General features: G+C 45.6%; 1 protein-coding gene across 1 annotated transcript in view; it reads left to right on the top strand.

Moving 5' to 3' along the window:
- The first annotated feature begins 2,656 nt into the window (after positions 1-2,656).
- Positions 2,657-22,617, top strand: part of SNX6 (sorting nexin 6) — a 63,855-nt gene continuing 43,894 nt past the window's right edge. The window contains exons 1-5 of the mRNA XM_077819993.1: positions 2,657-2,770; positions 7,125-7,214; positions 7,312-7,359; positions 16,538-16,642; positions 17,260-17,370. Coding sequence (XP_077676119.1) covers positions 2,657-2,770; positions 7,125-7,214; positions 7,312-7,359; positions 16,538-16,642; positions 17,260-17,370 — 468 coding nt within the window. The remainder of the gene's footprint in view (positions 2,771-7,124; positions 7,215-7,311; positions 7,360-16,537; positions 16,643-17,259; positions 17,371-22,617) is intronic.

Here is a 22,617-nt window from a genome sequence, read left to right as displayed (position 1 = left end):
TAGAGACTCATTTGTCCTCCATCTAACCTACCTGGGGTCAACCTTGGGAAGGGAGCTAAGCCCTTTTTGTCACAGCCAGTGCCCTTTGTATTTGGTTCCTTGTTTTCTCGGTTATAGTTTGGGAGCCCTTATTGGTACCAACCTGTTACTTACCTGAGTTATTCTTACCCTTGTTAACTGTTGTCTGTCCAATAAACCTGTTCTTGTTTTGCACCCTATCCGTTGTCAGTTTTCCTTTGAGGGAAATAAGATCCCGATGATAGATGCGGGAGGGGGGAGACATTCCTGAAACTAGCCAAGTATAAAATCAGTCAACACTTTGGGTTCTTCCCATGGACGGTGGGTGAACCCCCGCTTTGAGGAGGCTAGCCCACCGGCCCCGCCCCCTGCACACCGGAGCCCCAAACCACACCCCACAGGAGAAGCCCTGAGGCTCCTGTCCTGCGACTGGAGGAGCCCTGGCCCGCTCGCCCCAGCAACACTGGGCCGAGCTGCTGGCCCTCCCCCGCCCCCAGTGCCAGGCTGGGTCACCAACCCCCTCCCACAGCCAAGCTGCTGGCCCCCAACGCCGGGCTGAGCTGCTGGCTCCCCGGGTGCCAGTCCGAGCCTCCTCACTCCCCTGCCCACCGCTGACTCTCTGTGTCCCTCCTCACTTCCCTGTCCCAGAGGAGGAGGGACGCTGCGAGCAGTGGGAAGGGTGAAATGGAGGACACATGGCAGGCAGGCAGCAGCGGCAGCAGGCGGTGGGGGCTTTGGGGAAGGGGTGCGGCAGGGCTACCATGACCCAGGTATCCAGCAGCGGGAGGGCAGCAGCACCAGGGTAGGCTAAGTCTTTCCTGGCCTATTATACCTGCCACCCATGGTTTTTCCCTACTTTATCCCAAACAGCTAATCCCAGACCATCCTCTCTGGATCTTCCACAAGCCTCTGGCTGCCTTGTGCTCCCCTCTAGCTCCTCACAGTCGCTGTTCTGGCCAGCTTGCCACTGTTGGGCTTCCTTCCTATAATAAGTGTGATCATATGTCCTGTTTTGGCTGAGACAGTCCCCTTTTTAAGCTCTGTCCCAGACATCACAACTTTTGGGGAAAACTGGGCATTTGTCCTGTTTGCAGTTGCCAGCTGATGACTTGAATGTTATTCAGAATAGACTATTCTACTTGTAATAAAACCATTTTTATTGTTCAGACCATGCAGGATACAGCAAAAAAAAAAAAAAAAAAAAAAAAGTAGTTGGATCAATTACATGATGACTTATCTCAACATCATAAGCCAGAGGTTTTCAAACTGTGGGGTGTGCACCCCTAGGGGGTGTGGAGAAACATTCATGGGGGCCAGCCTTGCAAGGCTTCGTACCCTGAAGAGTAGCAGTAAGACAAGAAACAATCATAGAATCATAGAATATCAGGGTTGGAAGGGACCTCAGGAGGTCATCTAGTCCAACCCCCTGCTCAAAGCAGAACCAATCCCCAACTAAATCATCCCAGCCAGGAAATACTAGTTACTGCCAGTAACTACTGAATTGTAAGTAAAATATATGAAACTATAAAATATATGAACATACAGTAAAAGCTGTGTTATCTGGCACTTTATAAACTGGAAAGCTCTATAAACCGGAATTTCTGATCTTCATTGAAAGTCCGGTTTATAGTCCAGATAGTGCAGGGCCGTCAGGCTCCCTACCTGGCTCTGTAATTCTTGCTGGAAGCGGTGACATGTCCCTGCTGCTCCTAGGAGGAGGAATGGCCATGGGGGCTCCGTGCACTACCCCCACCCCAAGTGCTGACTCTGGTTGGGAACCGTGGCCAATGTGAGCTGTGGGGGCAGCACCTGTGGGTGGACATAGCGGGCAGAGCCATCTAGCTGCGCCTCCGCCTAGGAGCAGCAGGGACATGTTGCTGCTTGCGAGGAGCCACCTGAGGTGAGTGCCGCCTGGATCCGGCACCCTGAAACCCCTGTGCCCCAAACTCCCTCCTGCACCCAAACTCCTTCCCAGAGCCTGTGCCCTGTACCCACTCCTGCACTCGGAACCCCTTGGCCCCTGCTTGAGCCCCCTCCTGCATCCCAAACCTTTCATCCTTGGCCCCACCCCAGAGCCCACACCTCCAGCCGGAGCCCTCAGGCCCCCCTGCACCCAACCCCCTGCCCCAGCCTGGATTCACCTCCCGCACCATGAACCCCTCACTTCTGGCCCCATCCCGGAGCCCACACCCCCAGCCCAGAGCCTGTACTCCCCCCACACCTCCAGACTCAGCCCGAAGCCCCCTCCCACAGTCTGAACCCCTCAGCCCCAACCCCACCCCAGAGCCCGCACCCACACCCCCATCCCAGAGCCTATACCCTCTCTCACGCCCCAACACCCGCCTCAGCTCGGAGCCACCTCTTACATGCCGAACCCCTTGGTCCCATCCCCCAGCCTGGAGCTCCCTTCTGCACCCCAAACCCCTCATTCCTGGCACCCCCCCAGAGCCCACACCCCCAGCCAAAGGCTAAGCCCTCACCCCCTCCCACATTCCAACCCCCTGCCCCAGCCCGGTGAAAATGAGCGAGTGAGTGAGGGTGGTGGAGGGAAGGGAAGGGTTGGGGCGGGCCAAGGATGTTTGGTTTTGTGCTATTAGAAAGTTGGCAAACCTAATCTTCAATCTAGTAACCAGGACCAATGCCAAAGCTAACCAGAATTGGTGCCGAAGCTATTCGGGACCTGAGTATTTCTGAGAACAGTCGGACTATGCTCGAGTTAGCCGAGAAGAGCCGAATGTTGTTCTTTCTGTTTGTATCTGCCATTGTGATCGGTCAATTTATTACTGAGTGTATTGTCCTGTGTTTATTGTAAAATATCAACACCACCCTACCATTATGGCATCCAAAATACCAACCAAAAGCAAAGGAGAGAAGCGTAAGAGAGTTGTGTTGACATTAAAACAGAAAAGAGATATTTGTACACGTCTTGAAAAGGGTGAGAATAGGAATGTTTTGATGCAAAAGTACAATGTTGGCTCATCCACTATATACAGCATCAAGGCTCAGAACGGACAATTGCTCAAATTTTTTGCTAGTTGTGAGTCAAATAAAGCTATTGAACAATGCTGTTCTCTGTGTATGCCTAAATTAGAGCAGCTAGTTCGTGTTTTATATTAATGGTTTTCATTGAAACTATCGGAGGGTGCCCCTATCTCCAGCCCAATGCTCGTTGAAAAGGCAAAAGATTATTATAAGCAAATGCAATTGTCTGAGCCATGTGCATTTTCTGATGGATGGCTTTCATGTTTTAAACTTTGTCATGGCATTAGAAAGTTACCTGTTTCTGGTGAACATAAACTGGCTGACCATGAAGCTGCAGAAAAATATTGTGAACCTTTAAAAAATTTAACTGCTGAACATGATCTATCCCCTGAACAAATTTCTAATGCTGATGAAACTGGCTGATTTTGGCGATGCTTGCCAAATCTACCCTAGCAGGTGCAAGGGAATCTAGTGTGCTGGTTTAAAGCAGAATAAAGACAGACTAACCGCTCTTATGGGTGCTAATGCTGCAGGCTTGCATAAAATAAAACTTTTGGTGACTGGAAAATATAATTGTTCTAGAGCTTTCAAAGGTGTTGCACATTTACCTGTTGTTTACAAAGCGCAAGGTAATTCATGGATGGACAAAGAAAGTTTTTATGATTGGTTTCATCATATTTTTGTACCTGCAGTGAAAGAACATTTTAGAAAAATAGGCTTACCTGAAGATAGCAAAATTATTCTATTGCTAAACAATTGTAGAGCTCAATCCCATGAAACACAGTTAGTGTGTGGTAATATTTTTACCATCTTCCTGCCTTCCAATGCTTTTTCATTGATTCAACCTATGGACCAGGGCATTATCCAGAATATGAAATGTTATTACAGAAGAGATTTCCTGAGAAAGTTTATCAATCATGAAGGCATTTTACAGGACTTTCAATCTCGTTATAAACATAAAAGATGCAATTTTTAATGTTGCTTGTGTCTGGAATTCTTTTAAGTGAAACATTAAGGAGAGCTTGGATAAGATTGTGGCCTAGTGTTATATTTGCAGAAGTGTCTTCTGATTAGGAGGAATTTGAAGGCTTTAAAGTAAGAGTTAGAAAAAATACATTCACACAAATTCTTGAAATGGTGAAGGATACTGCTTCTTCACCCCATCTACAAACATCATGAAAGTGGGATATAAGAGTGGGTTGAAGCTGACAAGGAGGTTGAAGTGGTACATACTGTTACTGATACACAAATAATAGAGAATGCTTTGAATCCTGAAAAGTCAAAGGACACTGATAGAGACAGTGAAGAAGAAGATTTTAGTGAAGAGGAAAAAATAACTTGGGGAAAGGCTGTTTCAGTTTTTGATACAATAATTAAATTCGCAAAAAGACAGCCATGTTATACTGCCCAGGAGGTTATGCAGTTGCACGTTCTGCACTCTACCTCTATGCAAAAGAGGCAGAAGACAATTAAGCAAGCTGACATCGGGAATTTATTCAAAAAAGCAGCTTCCAGGGTGTGTCATAGGGTCAGTACAGATTCAGACCAATCTCCTACACCTTCTACAGCTACAATAATTGATGTTGATAATGATGACCCTGAGACCTGCAAGATTGTGAAATGCCTTCTGAATCATCAAAGAAAGATTAAATTATGTTCAGTCTAGTTTTACTGTTAAGTGTATTTTTAGTGATCTGGGTGTACGTCATGCGCTGCCCATAGTGATATGTAGTGTCATAAGATAACCTACTGTATAGAAAACTTTACCTGTATACACCTAAGTGCTTTAAGAAACCAACCACTCTGCAGTGCAGTACTGCTACTGGATTGTTGAGTACCTCTATTTTATACTTTATTTATTTTGTTTTATTCTAATTCTTTGAAAATTGGTATTCTATTGGTAAGTATAACTCTTAGTAAACCAGAATATTTGACTAACTGGCACCCCCCACCTCCCATTCCCACAAGATGCCAGATAACAAATCTTTTACTGTATATATAAAATATATTAAACTACCTTATTTTTTGTGTGTGTACTGTAAGTAACCTCCCCAGAGCACTGACCATCTCTTACCCAGTGTTCCATTTTCAGTTTAGGGAAATATGGTCACCCTACCTAAAATGTCCAACACCCAACACAAGTGTATTATGGCAGGGGCGGGCTAATGGACAGGCTGTCTGTCTGATTGTCACAGGCTGCTGCTTTTCCCATTTCCTCACCTTCTGGGGAAGAGCAGCCAATCAGAACTGCTGCACAATGCAGGCAGAGCTCTCCTGGCAGGAGTTTTTGGGTAGGGATGGGAGAAAAGGAAGGAACTGATGTCATTTTCACAAGGGTGGCTAGAGGGAACAGAAAGAGCCTGGCAACTCTGCTCCCTCCCTCCTTTCTTCTGAAAAATGGGTCAGGCTGCTTTCTGCTCCTCCCTCATCCATCTTGGAATACCAGACATGGAAAGGGGGAGAACTCTGCATCTGTCACCCATGCCTGGGAGTGGGATGAAGAGCAAGGTGTCGATGTATGTTTTGGGGGGCAAAAATAATGTGGGGGCTGAGGGGTTGGTATAACCCTGCAGCAGTGGTTCTCAAAGCCGGTCCGCTGCTTGTTCAGGGAAGGAACAATGCGGGCTGCGGGAAGCGGCGCGGGCCAAAGGACGTGCTGGCCGCCCTTCTCCCAGCTCCCATTGGCCTGGAGCGGCGAACCGCGACCAGTGGGAGCCGCGATCGGTCGAAGCTGCGGACATGGCAGGTAAACAAACCAGTCCGGCGCACCAGGGGCTTTCCCTGAACAAGCGGCAGACTGGCTTTGAGAACCACTGCCCTACAGTATCCCAGTGCAAGAGGGAAAGGGGCTTACCAGTATCTGGTAGTGAGTTTCAGCTGGCCTGACCAGGTCAGTGTACCCCAACTCACTAATTTCATAATTTGTATCTAAAAGGTGTCATGTAAGATGTCCATAGAATAGGTCGGAAGAGGTGGGGTGGGTTTGGGGCAGGGCCTGGGGGCTGAGCGGGGGGTTGAGTACCCTCGGACCCCAGAGGAAGCTGGCGCCTGCGGGTGGGAGTTTTTGGTTAAAATATTAGCTCCCTGGGTGGAAGTCCAGTGGTGTATGTAAGACATTCTAGATAGTTGGCCCACTCTACTTGGTGCTGGTGGGGGCTCAAATGGAGTACTGTGTCCAATTTGGAAAAATGTGGCCAATTGGAGAGAGTCCAGAGGGACAAAAATGATCGAAGGTTTAGAAAACTTGACCTATGAGGAAAGGTTAAACAAACTGGGCATGTTTAATCTTGAGAAAAGAAGACTCGGGGTGAGGGGAGAGCCTAACCCAAAGAACAAAGAATGTAGGCCATATTTACAGGATGGGGGATGCTATCCTAAGAAGCAGTGACTCCGAAAAAGATTTGGGGGTTTGTGGTGCACTATCACCTGACCAAGAGGTCCCAGTGTGATGCTGTGGCCAAAACACCTAATACAATCCTGGGATGCATAAAATGGGGTATCTCAAGTAAGAACAGAAAGTTTATTTCTCCTCTATATTTGTCACTGGTGCTGAAATACTCTGTTCCATGCATCTGACGAAGTGGGTATTCACCCACAAAAGCATATGCACCAATACTTTTGTTAGTCTATCAGGTGTCACAGGACTCTTTTCAGAGTAGCAGCCGTGTTAGTCTGTATTTGCAAAAAGAAAAGGAGTACTTGTGGCACCTTAGACACTAACCAATTTATTTGAGCATAAGCTTTCCTGAGCTACAGCTCACTTCATCGGATAAGGTGAGCTGTAGCTCACGAAAGCTTATGCTCAAATAAATTGGTTAGTCTCTAAGGTGCCACAAATACTCCTTTTCTTTTTGCAAATACAGACTAACACGGCTGCTACTCTGAAACCCATTGTTAGCAGTAAGGGTGCAGGAGTGCCGCTTATCCGGCTATGGAGGCCCTCGCCTCAGCGCTCCCTACACCCTGCCCCTGCAGCGTGGGCGCCAGCCACGCACCCGGGTCCCTGGCCTCGCCTCAGGGCTCCCTCGGCGCCCCTGCTGCTCTCTGCGGGAGCTGCGGGCCCGCCCAGAAGGGCCGACCGAGGAGCGCACTGGCTCAACAGCAGCCTCCGCCTCCCGCTTTAGCTCCGCCCGGCCCCTCCCCTCGGCTCCGGGCTGCCCGGCGGGCTGGGCCTGCGCTTGCGGAGGGAGGGAGCGCGGGGAGCAGCCATGATGGTGGGTGTCTGGGCGACTGCGGGCGCCGCTGGGAGTCGGGCGGGAGGGGCGTGTGGCCGGGTCACTAACCTGTGCGCTTTGTCTCCCCCCGGAGCAGGAAGGCTCGGACGACGGCCCAGATTTCCTCTCCGAAGAGGACAGAGGAGTAAGTGCATCTGCCCCGGGGGCTCCCAGGCCGCTGGCAGCTGGGGACCGGGCCCTGCCCTGCCCTGCCGGCGCCTGGCACCCGGTAGGAGGGCTGCGGCTCTGTCCTGAGGGTCCCTGGCTGGGCGGGGGCGGTTCTGTTTTGCAGGATCCGGGGCCCCTGTGTCTGGGTTGTGGGTCTGATCTGCGAGTTCCTGGGCCCCTCACACTGGGGTACGCGGTGGGGGTGTGGTGGTGGTGGTGGTGGTGGCGGCGTTTTTCTCTTGGGCTTGTGTGTGCATTTTACCTGAATCTTAGTTCCAGTTGTGTACCCTTGGTCATAACTCCTCGCCTCCATAACGGTCCGGGTATCTAAATGCCGTTACCGACACTGATTTGTTTTGATGGTTTTTAAATGCTATTATGGTTTGGGATTCTTCTCCTCTCAGGATAGAAACAACGCGGCTTAACAAGTATACTTTAGCTTGTTGTTTATATTCCCCTAATCCCTCCACTCAAGTGTTTTTTTAAATAGCTTTTGTAAAAAGTAGTTTAATCCAGGTTCAGTTGTATTTTAGGAGATTCATATTTTGCATCTGTATAGTTCCCACTCAGATCTTTTTTTCTCTCCTACATGTGCTTCTTAAATCTTCTATTGCATTGAGCAGGGGTGACAGATTTGGTGGAGAGCACTGAATTCCATCTTTAATTATAGGCCAGGGCCTAGGTAATATATTAGCACTATCTTCTCTTTTCAGTTTATAGCATACCTCCCACTGATAACAATGGGAGGCTTGTGCCACAGTATGTGTGCAACTAGGACTTTTAGTAACAGAATTTTTGTTATTTAATCATTTACTTTTAGTTTGGTACCTCATTTTTGTGTTCAGTATCAGTTAGAAAATATTCTAGCCATTGGGCTTGCACCTATTTCTGCCCTTTGTTTCTCTTCTTCTTCCCTGTCTGGACCTTCTCTGTGTTAGAAAAATGTACCAGTTTAACTAGATTGATTGAAAAATGCCGATGCACTTAAAGTGGTGTAACCATTGTCCATATTGTTTTGGCTTAAGTCAGTCTCTTAGGAAGAATTGACCTTGACCAGATAGATTGAGGGAGGAAAAGTCATGCTTGGTTTGGGGTTAGCTAGCATGTGATAGCTAATATAGACAACCCCATAAAAATTAGGAACTTCTTAAAATGAAAGCTAAGTTTCTGAAAATGCCATGTAGACAAAAAAATATATCATGCAAATCATATATTTGACACATCTGGCATAAAGTTAGGTACCGTAGCTGGGTTTTTAAAGGGGGACAGGTAATTTTGACCAATAACGGTATGTAGGCATACATGTTAAGATTTAATTGGTTTTGGTCATGAAGCATAAAATGCAATTAACAAGAGGTCAGGAAGGACTGTTACTCTTGTGGACTTGCACTGTTTGGCAAGTGTATTGTAGAGTCTTTTTAGTATTCCTACTGAAAAATGCAGAGTAAATAAGAGAGGGAGGCTGGGGAGAATGATCAGTGAGCACTTACAATGCCAGCCACTGCAGAAGTGAGAGAGAGAGTGAATGTGTGTGATATTTCTAGAAATAAATAGGTTGCCCTTCTGTGAAGTATTAGATAATGGCCATAGTTGCAGGCCTTAGTATACCAGTAGTCTGATCTTGTTTAGAAAATTCTATATTTTCCCTCCCACTACTGCTACAAGCTCCTGTAGTAACATGTTCATAGTACGGTCTCATTTAATGCCTTTAAAAATGTGTTAGTCAAGGGTCTTGACCAGGGATCTCAAACTCAAATCATCATGAGGGCCACATGAGGACTAGTATATTGGCCCCGAGGGCCTCATCGCTGAAACCTTTTCATACAACGATACAAAAGTGTAGTAAAAAATGAAGATTAATATGGTATACTATTAAAAGTCAATGTATTAACTTTTTTAAAACTGTAATGCGAAGAGGGGTTTTAATAAAATATAAACACCTGAAACTATTCCTTATGTGGTCAGTAACACTCATGATGATATACACCAGGGGTCAGCAACGTATAGTAGCTCCTGTTTGGTGGTGGGGGTGGGAATGTGGGGGGTGCAAGAGTCAGGGCATAGGGTGCGGGGGGGCTGGGTATGTGTGTGGGGGTGCTGCAGTCAGGGCTGGGGTTGTCGGGGGGGTGCAGGGTCAGGGCAGGAGGCTGGGGTTTGTGGGGGTCAGGGCAGGAGGCTGGGGGGTGTGAGAGGGGGATGCAGGGGTCAGGGCAGAGGGCCGTGGGTGTGGGCTAGTGTCCTGGGGGTGCTCCCTGCCCAGAGCAGCTCACGGCAGGGGGCTGGAGGGGATGTGCCCTGATTCCACCCCCCTTCCCCAAGGTCCGGAACCCCACCTCTTCTCCGCCTCCTCCCTGGAGCAGGAAGCATGCTCTGGCTCCGCTTCTCCCCCTACCTGGCAAGGGCCATCAGCTGGTCGGCGGGAGGGAGAGGAGGAGGGGCAGGAACCCAGCACGCTGGAGGAAGAGGCGTGGGAGAGGGGACCTTGCCTGCCCTGTAGCAGCAGCTGGCAGGATCAAGCTTCTTCACCCTGCCCCAGCGGGGGGAAGGGGGCAGGCAGGATTTTTAATGGCACGCTGCTGCCTGCTGGGGGCCTCGCCCCGGCCCTGCTCAGCCGGCCTGGGTTCGGCAGCGGGATGAGCGGGGCCGGCGGCTGGGACCCGACAGGCAGCAGCATGCCATTAAAAATCGGCATGCGTGCCGTCTTTGGCACGCATGCCATAGGTTGCCGACCCCGATCTACACTAATAGTCTATCAACATAGCTGTAATGGCGGGAACTTTTTAAAGTAACTATTCATACAAAATACTTTGCCGCTTTTAACAAACATTCTTCCCAACTACTCACAGCATGCCTTGCTCCATCTCTAAGGCGGCAGCTCGGTGCAAGGTGGAGTAGAGCATGCTGGGAGTTGTAGGACTCTATTGAGTGAATTTACTCAGCAGTCAGCACCTGTGTTGAAGTGTCCGCGTCCCCTAGGAGGTTCGGGGATTTTTTTTCCCACCCAGGTATTGTTGAGGGTGAGAGGCGTGGGGGAACAGGCTTGGCTTTTGTAAACTGGAAAATCCAAGATCCCTGTTCCCTTCCCTTCCCTCCCTCCCCCCCCCCCCGTGATATTTCTCTCTGATTCGCCTTCCCTTTCCCTCCCTCCCAGTGTTAAAGGAAAAGGGCTTTTCCCAGTGGCTGGCTGCTGCTGCTGCTTTCCCGGCTCCCTTCTCCCCCAGCATTTCACACTGTGCATGGGCTCAATGGGGATGGATTTCAATGGTGGGTGTGTTTGGCCCTCCTTGAGGGAGGGGAGGTTTGAAGAGTGGTGAAGGGGCTGGCCGAGGGTTGGTGTGAGTCGGGGTATAGCTGGAGGGGAGGATTGGGGATGCAGGAAGAGCAAACTCAATGGCTTGGTCCGGAGTGAGGACCTGCAAGGCTGTTTGTTGAGCTTGGGCAGTTTGACTTGGGTAAACTTCAGCGAACTGTGGAAACTGCTCATTGAAATGCACGCAGCAGACATCCCCACCCCCAGAGTGAGAGTGACTGTAAACACTGCCTTAAACAGCAGCTCGGAGAGCCTGCCTGCCCTCCTCCCCAGAGCATCTGTGTGGGAGCTGGCAGCAGCAGGGCCAGAGGTGGGTTATGTTTTGCTGATCCAGCTAACAACGTCTTCCCTGCTCTGCCTCTTCCCACCCCTTCCCTGCCCCCATTCCAACCCCTTCCCCAAATCCCTGCATCTTCTCTGCCTACTCCCCTGAGCGCGCCGCATCCCCGCTCCTCCCCCCTCCGTCCTGGAAAGTCCTAAGCGCCGCCAAACAGCTGCTTGGTGACAGGAGGAGCAGGGATGCGGGCGGCAGGGGGTGAGGGGATCTTGGCTGCTGGTGGAGTCGGCACCTAAGGCGGACTGCAGGAAGTAACTCCTCGGGGCTGCGTGTTTGAAACCCCTGGGTCTTGATTAAGCAGCTCTTCCAGGATACCTTTTGAAGTGGCCAGTAGGAGCCTCTCTTCTTTCTTTTCCTTTCGCATCCAGTGCCAAATAATTATTACAGAACAACATAATCACCATCCCTTCCCTTAACTTTTCTGCTGATGTTACTTTCAGACCCCATTTTTCATTGCTTATTTATTCTGAATCTAAATCCCCAGCATTAACTACCAGGCCTCTTTGCAGATTCTTGGTAGTTGATCATAATGTGATCATAAATGAAAGGAGCACAGGCAAGCTGTTCTGAAGGGCTTGTCATCACATAGAGCTCTACAGTGGTGCAACTGCAGTGCTGTAGCGTTTTAGTGAAGACACTCCTATGCCAACGGGAGAGCTTCTCCCATTGGTGTAGTTAATCCACCTCCCCGAGAGGCGGTAGCTATGTCGATGGGCGAAGCTCTCCTATTGACATAGCGCTGTCTACATGGAGGGTTAGGTTGGTATAACGACGTTGCTCAAGGATGTGGATTTTTCATACCCCGAGTGACATAGTTATAGAGAGAGAGGTCTGTAGTGTAGTGTAGACCTGGCCTCAGATTCGGCTATTTGAGTCTTAAAAACCATAGCAGCTCTTTTCTGTGGCAATAGTAAAAACAAGTGCTCTTTTGTAAGTTGGTATTTCCCTGGACTTTTTTTTTTTTTGTGGATCACCCTTCTGTGTTTGCACAGGTCATCCCACGCTCTGTAGTGAAGGACTATACACCAGCCTTTGATTAGGTTGATTGACTTCCTTACTGTGTATCTCGACCCCCTTCTCTCTCTAGAGTTCAGACATTGTCATGTCAACAGCACTCTTAATTTTTTAACAATGCGTGGGTAGATGTTACTGTAAATGGTATGAAATAACAAGAACTGGCATTCCACAAGTAGTTTGACTAGGGTGTGCCAGCTTTCTCACAGTAGTGTTTGAAACCTACTTTGCCCTTGAGAGAGAGCCCAAGATGATACTTTGCTCTTGACCCAACCTCTTCTGAGGTCAGGTTCCTTCTCTCTGAGGTGCCCCAAAAGCAGTTACTCTTATTTTCAGCTTCCAGTTACTTTAAATAAAAGCTGGATTTTTTTGTGTTCAAAGTAGAGAAAATAGCTTTTATTTTTGCGATTCTCTAACTGACTTTGCTTTACAAGAACATCTACTTGGTGGCCATAAAGTATGAACTGAAGTATAGAAACATTATGTACAACTTGGCATAATTGCATGCCCATCTAAAATCAGGCTGCCAGTGCTTTTCACAACCTGTTGGTTTAGACTTTCAGCATCTCTGTGAAAGTCTGCAGTGTATCCCAGGTTTTTCTTTCTCCTTCTCCCCTCTATCAATAAGCCATCTGTTGATAGTCATTTTTTTTTTTCAAGTAGTGATGTATAGAGTAGGGCAATTTCTTCACTATTGTGGCATGACAGCATTGTTTTTGAGTCAATACCCAAAAATACAAAGAATGTATTCTTGTTGCACAGTGGCTCACAAAGTTCCTTCAGCTTTCTGATTGTCTTTCATACCATTTATAGAATGCTTCATTACCTTTGCAAATATAAATGGTCCTGTTGCCAGGCAAGCAATGTAGCATAACTTAATATATTGTTAAACTCTCCAAGGTTTATAGAGGAACTACATTTTTATCTGTTGGGCAAGCCATCCATCACAACAGTGTGTTCTTACTTATTGTTTGCAATTGTCCTATTTACTTTTGTCCTTAAAATAGTGGCTTGTGTTCAGAAAGTTACATTTAACATTAATATAGTGGAAAAAATATAAAAGTAAAATAGCTTTGATATTCCAAGCATTGTATAAAGCACACTGAACCTTAGAAGTCTACACTGCACCATTTTTGGTTTTGTGTGGCTCTTTGGAAAGATGGTGAAAGAAAACAAAGCAAGTTAGTACAGATTGGCAGGGACATTGGCTTTTTTTCCTGCCTTTGTCATAGGATGGGGTGTAGATCATCTGCTAGGATCATCTGGGCATGTCTTGCCTAATCAATTCCCTGCCATTGCAGAGACCTCAGAGATTGGTGGCACCTCAGGGCGATTTAGCGGGTCTACTGAAGACCCGCTAAATCGATGGCAGAGTGCTTTCCGGTTGACCCCTGGAGAGCATCTCTCATCAGCGCAGTGCAGTGAAGACACCAGGGTAAGATGACCTAAGCTACGTCGACTCCAGCTACGTTATTCACATAGCTGGAGTAGCGTAATTTAGGTTGATTTACCCCCGTAGTGAAGACAAACCCTTGGTGTCTCTTGTTGTCTGCCTATAGCACACAGCAGTTTAGTCTCCTGAGAATTAAATTTAGTTCAGCTAAAGTCATTGGACTCAAAATATGAGTATCTGGGTGAAATTTAATGGCCTGTAATATGCAGGAGATCAGATTAAAATAGATAATCTGATGGTCCCTTCTGGCATTAAACTATACAAAACAGATTTTTCTTCGTTCTGTCCTCATGAAAGTCAGTTTACAGAAGTCTTATTTGAATAATCCAAACTTGTCTTTTATCCACTGTACTACAAATTAACTATTAATGGCATTAAGGAGACTTCCATAGAAAATTATACATTTGTTTTTACATGCTACAGAGTTGGTAGTTACACAACATGAGATAATATTTTCATAACCATTTTGAAATTTGAGCTTTGCCACTTGACTTGCAGTCTTTATAGTTTTCTATGAAAAAGCTGCTCTGTGGGTATGGTATGAAAGGATGTTTTGCTACAAAACCTTACACTTCAGTAGAAACTACAAAAACAAAATAGCCAATTGTCTTATAGCCAAAAATGAATATCACAAATAAAAAACTGCAAATAACTAAAAGTTATTGGTGGTATAATTAGATAATGATGCGTGAGAAGGTTTCAAAGGCATCATTATCTTCATACTTTTAAAATGTTTGGGTGCCTGTTTGTTCCTTGCAATAATTAAGGATCTGAAACTGTGAATGAGAACTCTGATTCAGCCTTCAACATGAATTTACAGCAGTGATAAATACTATTTAATCAAGTCTCCTGTGCTTTGCAAAATTGTACAAGGTGAGACTTACTTCTAAATAGATATTAGCTTTGCTTAAGTATAAATCTTTTTTTAATTTTTAGAAGTTTCATGAGACCTATATCTCTAAAGGAAAAGGATACTAATGCCCCAGTCCTCTAGATACTCCAGCATATTCAAGACATGTCCTGCACATGCAGGGACTAGAGGGGAGATTTTGTGTCAAATTACTTTATTGTATGAATGATCTACAGGGTGAATTAAAGATATAACTCTAGATTGTCCACTCCCATTGAAAGGGCATACAGTGCTTATCTCAGAGTTCCCTTTGTTTTCTCTTCAGTGGGATTGGGCTTCCAACCTCACACTGATGGAAGGGACTGTAACCTGGAAATCTGGGTTTTCCTGGAGAAACCACAGTGCAACTTCAACTATCTTGGGTAGTAGCATTTAGATCAGGGGTGGATAAAATACGGCCCGTGGGCCAGATGTGGCCCGTCTAACATTTCTGTCCGGCCTCCTCTGCCCCCTCGCCATCTCTGAGTCCAAGCTGCTAAAAGTCCTGCGGGGGAGCGGGGTGTTCAGGCATGCTGCCTGCCTGCCATGGCCCTATGCTGCTCCTGGAAGTGGCCAGGGATGGAGGTGGCTCCGTGCACTGCCCCTGCTCCCAATGGGAGCTGCAGGGGTAGTGCTTGTGAGCACGGGGAACGCACGGAGACCCGCTGCCCCCCTCCCACCAAGAGGCACACAGAGACGTGCCAGCAGCAGTCGGCCGCAGCTGCTTCTGGGAGGAACGTGGGGCTGTGGCCGGCAGGGAGCCTTTCTGAGCCCTGCTGCACTGCTGGCTGGGAGCCGCCTGTGGTAAGCACCTCCTGGCCAGAGCCTGCACCTTGCACCCCCTCCCGCACCCCAATCCGCTGTCCCAGGTCAGAACCTCCTCCTGCACCCAAACTCCCTCCCAGAGCCCATACCCCTCATTCCCTCCTGCACCCCAACACACTGCACCAGCCGGGAGCTCCCTCCTGCACCCAAATTCCCCCCCAGACCCCGCACTCCCTCCATTAATATAGTAGAAATGTGCGGCCTGTGGCAACTTACCAAAATTCGTGGAGTGGCCCCCCCCTGCGAAAATTATTGCCCACCCCGATTTAGATCCTGCTTCTCCTTTGATCTCCTTCTTACCTCTTTCTTCTTCCACTATCAGATAAGGAACAGCAGTAACTCCTGGAAGAATTTTTTTTGCCATTGTGGGTGGGGGAGTCTGCAATCCAGAGGCAAGGCAGCAGCCATCGTTCACCCCCTTTTTGTCTTCAGAGCCCAGACTCTTCTTTTTTTGGCACCTACTGAGAGACTTAGTTGGTGGAGGGAGTGCTGTTAGCCACAGCACTCAAGCTGAAGTCCACCATCTAGTTCTTCTGGCTTTAGTTTTTCCTTAGAACGAGTGAAGCACCTGATCTGCAGTTTCTGCCATGACTGTGAATTTTGCCTTTGTTGGTTCAGACTTAACTGAAAAATTGAAATATTTGGCCTAAATAGAATCTTTAGATCCACTTCCTCTTAGTAGATTATGAGAATCTTCAGGCTGACTTATTGAAACCTCAAATGAGAGCCACTCTACACATATCCTAACACATCTCTGGCCAGCCATATTCTCTAAAGTAGACAAGATGAGTTTTTAATAAAAAAAAAATTGAAAAGACTTTTTAAAAATAAATCATTCCTTTGAATATCATAAAAAACAAAAGGCATAAACTGTCCCCCTCTCCCTCTTGAGGGCACCTTTAAAATTATCCATTCATATTACATGCTCTTTAGAGTTGTGTGTTTGTAAATAATAAAATAATGTAAAAATTAGGGAAAAAAACATCTGTCTGTTTAGAATTCAAAATCTTTAAAATTTACAATGTATTTTGCTTTTTTGAATTGTGAGAAAGTTAACAAACAATATACAATGAGAAATGCAAATACTAATAATAGGGCACAAACAAGGAAGCATAGTAAATGAAATGGCCATGCATGGTTGTGCACTGCAAGAAATGTGGGTTGGATTTGTTTTCTCACTAGCTCTTTTACATTTTGTAGTTTTGTTCTTTCCATCTGTTGTGTTGTAAGGATGCCCATCAGTGCAGTATCAGCTCATGCTGAATGAGAAATGAAGTGCTATTTTCGTTTAGTTTTTATTAAGTCTAAACTGATGTTCTTTGTTTAGCTTAGAGCAATAAATGTAGATCTCCAGACTGATGCTGCCCTGCAAGTGGATATTTCAGATGCTCTTAGCGAGAGGGACAAAGTGAAATTCACTGTTCATACCAAGGTAAACCCAGCCTTGTATCTGGATGAAGTTTAAGAGTAATAAATTAACTAAAAAATGAGAGAGACACTGTCAGCCTCAAGTAATCAACAAAGAAAATTCAAGTTGTATATGCAAAAAATGTTGATTTAAAAGGTAAAACCATAACTTACTTAAGAGAACTTACTTGAGATTCTCTATAGATTACTCTGTTTTACCATGTGATTCCCACACTTACTTTGTTAAATTATTGGCAAGCCTTTCTACACACACTTGTATTTTTCAGTGTGGTATACATTGTTTTCTCCATTATTCACTACAGACTTGAACAGTATACTTCAGGATAGTAGTATGTTCTGCCTCAGGTTTACATTTTAATTTTCTAAGTAACTTATTGCTTGATTTGATGGTTTATTGGTACTGTCTTTTCATGATGTTACTACTATAAAATAGATTACTTTTATCTTACAAAACTTTAGAAGATAAACTTACTCAGGATGCAGCTTACTTGTAGTCGAGTTTAAGGTGGTTTTACTGTTCTTCTAGTTGTAGACTACTTTTCAGCATTGAGATTATAGAACGTGATATAGTAGTGTAAACTTCTGAATACTTAAATCTGAAAAAAGCCCCCTTCTTTGCAGAGTTCTTTACCAAATTTTAAACAAAATGAATTTTCTGTTGTTCGGCAACATGAGGAGTTTATCTGGCTTCATGATTCCTTCGTTGAAAATGAAGACTATGCCGGCTACATCGTAAGTATTCTAAACCTTTCATTTTATTTGTCTTGTTCATTTATGAAATACTGTAGACTGAGGACTTGATTATCACATGTACTGAGCACCTATACCATTTAAAGCTAATAGGTGCTATAGGTGCTCTTCCTCTCTCAAAATCAGGCCCTGAAGTTTTCCTACGTTGCGTTAAGCAATTTCACAAACTCAGATGTTGAAACACATTCTTCGGTGAGCCAGTGTAATCTTAGTTATAACATGTTTTATTGCATTGTGCCTGTCTCTTCTTTGCTCCAAGAATTTTGAGTGGCTTAATGTTACAACTGTATAGTTTAGTCTAAAACCTATTAAAACATAGAAGACACGTGAACTGTGAAACTTGGCATACCTGTTTTCAGGAATTAATGTTTAACTTAGTGTTTGTTGAGTTAAGTTTTTTTTGTTTCCTTTGTTTGTAGTTGGAATGGCAATAAAGAGTTCAGTATTAAGCTGTAAAGTCATCAGTGTTCTTGGAATTTTGTTCCATTACTAATTGTTCCTCTAGGAGGAGGAGAATCAATTTTCACTTTGGATTAATTCAAAGAAAATAGTAAATATGGTTTAAAGTAGGACAAAGAAAACATAATGCATAATTTAGAGGACTTCCCCCTTCGGACTTACTTCAGGCATTTGGGGAATGGATGTCTCCAAAGTAGTTAGTTACATGATGAAAGAAGTAATTGTAAACACAGCTAGCGTTAACGTCAATAAATTGTTTTAAAAAGGAAATAATTGACATTTATCTTTTTGAAGTTAAGTTTACACATTTAATTGAAGGTTTTTTAAGAGTATTCAAAACTAAAATATTGGGTTTTTTTACAAAAATAGTTTTAGTACTTTTATGCACATTGTCCATCCTAATGCACCATTTTAGTTGATCACAAATCTGATCATATTAATTTTTTCATCCTGAAAAGGAAGAGATGAGAGTACTTGAGAAGAACAAACCTGTTTGCCTAGGCTATGTCTATACTTAAAATGATAGAGGCACATCAGCAGCGCTTTAGTGTAGACACTCACCACAGCGATGAGGGGTTCTTCTGTCACTGTAGTTAATCCAGCTCTCTGGGAGGTGGTAGCTAGGTTAATGGAAGAAGTAGTGCTGTCTACACTTGGAGTTAGGTTGGCCTTGCTACATCTGTCAAGGGTGTGGATTTTTCATGCCCCTGAGAGACTTAGCTTTGCAGATGTAAATTTTCAGTGTAGATCAGCCCTTAGTCAGTTTGTTAATGTTTTGAGATTAATTTTTCTGAGTATGTAGTAAGGGCTTAAAGTGAAATGAGAAGTTGTTCTTAAACAGTTTATATTAACATGTTCAAACTTCAGCATAATTTTCCTTCCTGGTGTACAGGCTAGATGAAAAATTCACACCCCTGAGAAATGTAGTTAAACTGACCTAAGCCTTGGTATGAACACCTTTGGGTGGATGGAAGAATTCTCAAGGGGGTGGATTTACTACAGCGATAGAAAAACTCCTTCGGTCTTTGCTACGGCAGCATAGCTGCAGCTGTGCTGCTATAGTGCTTGTAGTATAGACATAGCTTTAGTAATTCAGGAACAGTTAAGGTGAATTGTTTTAACTTATAGTGCACCACATTATAAAATAACTAAAAGGTTAATTGGCCCAAAATTTTACCTACTGTATCTTTATTTACTGTATGTGAAGATCGTATCTCTTTTCCAACAAATGTATTTTTTAATCCCAGCAGCCTAGCAATAATGGTAGAAAAATAACTCCCAATTTCATGCTTTTCAGAAAATATGAATGGAGGGCATTAAAACAATTTTTGAAAATACCTTGACTATGTCCCCTTTGTTTAAAAGAAACATTAGAATAGTTAAATGAAGTTAATTAAGTGAATCAGAAATGGTGTTTAATTTTCATAAGGCTAGTTGTAAGTGATTATTGGAACCAGAAAATAACATTTTAGTAATATGAAAAGAGATTATCATGGGGCATTGGGATAGTATGCTCCATAAATTGTTCATCAGGTGACTTTTGGCCATAAGAGTGTTAACTAAGAGCAGGGAGGAGAATGGCAGGAGTTCAGGTCTAAAAAGCTTTAAGCAACTTAGGCCATGTCCACACTACAGTATTAAGTCGATGATCATAAGTTACTTAAATAACATCGGTAGAGCACATCCACATAGTGTTCTTTGTGTTGGCTTGAGTGCGTCCACAGTTGTTGCTCTTGCAGCAACACAGAGAGCATTGCATCATGGGTAGCTATCCCATTGTGCAACTTGTCATCCTTTGCCACTGGGAGTTCTGGGAACGGATCGTGGTGAATGATGGAGATGTGCTTGCAGTTTCCGTTCCATCATTCCGTGGGCTTCCTACTTCGTTTTGTGCCATTTTTCAACAGCCTTTGTAAACTGCGTACCCACTGTCTCTGCCTGACAGCATGGATCCTGAGCTGCTGACCATTCTGGTGATGAGCATTATGAACACAATGTTGCTGGTACTGCAGTATTTCATGGGGTGCGAAACAGAGTGAATCAGTGGTGTCTGTTCTGCTGTCTGCCATGGAAACAAAATAACTCAAGATTGCTGCTGGCATTCACGGATCAGCTTGCTACAGTGGACTGTTGGTACTGGGATCAGGAAACAAGCACTGAGCAATGGGATTGCATCATGATGCATGCCTGGGATGACGAGCAGTGGCCTTTGAACTTTTGGGTGCCTTTGAACTTTTGCACCTTCCTGGAACTGTGCGCGGAGCTCACCCTAACACTGTGGTGCAAGGACACCAGAATGAGAGCTTCCTTCCCTGTGGAAAAGTGAATGGTGATTGCTGTGTGGAAGCTGGCAACTCTGGACTGCTACCAGTCAGTCACAAATCAGTTTGGAGTCGGAAAATGCACCATGGGTTTTGGTAATGCAAGTGTGCAGGGCCATTAATTGCCTCCTGCTATGAAGGACTGTGACTCTTGGTAAAGTGCAGGAAATAATACATGGCTTTGAGGCAATGGGATTCCTTAGCTGTGGCAGGGCAATAGATGGAACACATGTCCCAAATTTGGCCTGCAACCATTTTGTGATGGAGTACATCGATCAGAAGGGCTACTACTCCATGGTCATGCAGGCGCTGGTGGATCACCATGGCTGTTTCACTGTCATAAATGTAGGGAGGTCAGGGAACATCCATAATGCATGCATCTTTCGAAACACTGGACTGTATAGAAAGCTGCATGCTGGGACTTTGTTCCAAATCTGAAGATTCTAATGGGGGATAAGGAAATGCCCATAATGATCCTTGGAGACCCCGCCTGCCTCTTACTCCCATGGTTCATGAAGCCTTACACTGGGAGTCTAGACAACAGCAAGAAGCACTTTAACAACAGGCTCAGCAGTGCTGAGTGACCACTGAATATGCCTTTTGCTGGTTAAAAGGTTTCTGGCGCTGTCTTTTTGGCCAGTTAGATCTCAGTGAGGAAAATATTCTGATGGTCATTGTGGCCTGCTGTACTCTGCATAATATTTGTGAAGTGAGGGGGGAAAAATTTCCCCAGGGGTGGACCACTGAGGCCAAGCAGCTGGCTGCTGATTTTGAGCAGCCAGATACAAAGGCAATTAGAGACGTGTAGCGGGAGGGTATTTGAATCAGGGAGGCTTTGAAGGAGCATTTTGACACTGATTCCCAGTAATGTATCTTTATGTAATGCATTCGGCCAGGCAATGTTTAGTTGCTGCCTGTAGTACTTGCTTCTTGATCATTAATTGCAAGGAGCAAATATTGCTACCCATAGCCACTGTGTTTGAGAGATGTATGTATGTCACAAATAAAGACTCATTTTATTTAAAAGATTCAACTTTAATAATGGGATAAAACAAACTTCTGATCAAATAGGGGACGTGAAAATGAGGAACACTCTCAGGGGAGGGCTCTCACAGCTGGGTGTAACTCCAGCTTTCGTTGGAAAATCAGTCTCTATGTGTGGAATGCACAGAGTACTGTGGGGGACCAGGAACACGCGAGCAATGCGGTGGGGAAGTTGGGGAGGGCATGGACTGGAGTTCTGTAGTGCCTGGAGGGAGAGTCGGGCACAGATGTGCTCAGATTGCAGGTTAATGAGGGACTTCAACATCTGTCTGGCCCTTCAGGAACTTTATCATCTGCTTCTGCCCTTGTGGCCTTTCATGGCTATCCAGCCTGAGTCTATCTTTGATTGTCTCCCTCCATGCTCTGGTTTGGCTATGTGCTGCATCTGTTGACTCCAGCACTTTGTGAAACATATCCTTCTTACTCCTTCTGGGTTGCCGCCTTATCTGATGGAGGTGCTTTGCTCGTTCGGAGGAGTGGGTCTTCAAGGACACATCTGCAGAAGCCAAAGAAACAATGAACAGAGACAGTACTGTGAATGCGTTCCCAGCCATGAATCACAAAATTTACACTCACCTCTTACTCACTGTCCCTTGGTTAACACAGAGGTCAGCACGAGTCCCAATTATGGTGAGTTCGTGGGGGTGGGCAAGGGATAATGGGCAAGAAGGGATAAAGGATGGTTTGCAAAGTGGGTTACTTTGGGTATGTCTGCACTACGAAATTAGGTTGAATTTATAGAAGTCGTTTTTTTAGAAATTGTTTTTATATAGTCGATTGTGTGTGTCCCCACACAAAATGCTCTAAGTGCATTAACTCGGCGGAGTGCTTCCACAGTATCAAGGCTAGCGTCGACTTCCAGATTGTTGCACTGTGGGTAGCTATCCCACAGTTCCCGCAGTCTCCGCCGCCCATTGGAATTCTGGGTTGAGATCCCAATGCCTGATGGGGCAAAAAACATTGTCGCAGGTGGTTCTGGGTACATGTCGTCAGGCCCTCCCGCCGTGAAAGCAATGGCAGACAATCGTTTCGTGCTTTTTTTCCTGAGTTACCTTTGCAGACGCCATACCACAGCAAACATGGAGCCCGCTCAGCTCACTGTCACTATGTCTCCTGGGTGCTGGCAGACATGGTACTGCATTGCTACACAGCAGCAGCAGCAGCAACCCATTGCCTTGTGGCAGCAGACAGTGCAATAGGACTGAAAACCATAGTCATCGTGTCCAAGGTGCTCCTGGTCGCCTCGGTAAGGTCGGTCAGGAGCGTCTGGGCAGACATGGGCGCAGGGACTAAATTAGGAGTGACTCGACCAGGTCATTCCCTTTAGTCCTGCAGGCAGTCCTATTGTACCATCTTACGGTGAGCAGGCAGGAGATGAGGATGGCTCTTCCTATTGCACTGTCTG

This window comes from Eretmochelys imbricata, chromosome 6 (assembly GCF_965152235.1).
Source record: "Eretmochelys imbricata isolate rEreImb1 chromosome 6, rEreImb1.hap1, whole genome shotgun sequence".
Taxonomy (NCBI): Eukaryota; Metazoa; Chordata; order Testudines; family Cheloniidae; genus Eretmochelys; species Eretmochelys imbricata.
The sequence above is the reverse complement of the archived record's forward strand: the minus strand, read 5'-3'. Positions and strand labels throughout refer to the sequence as shown.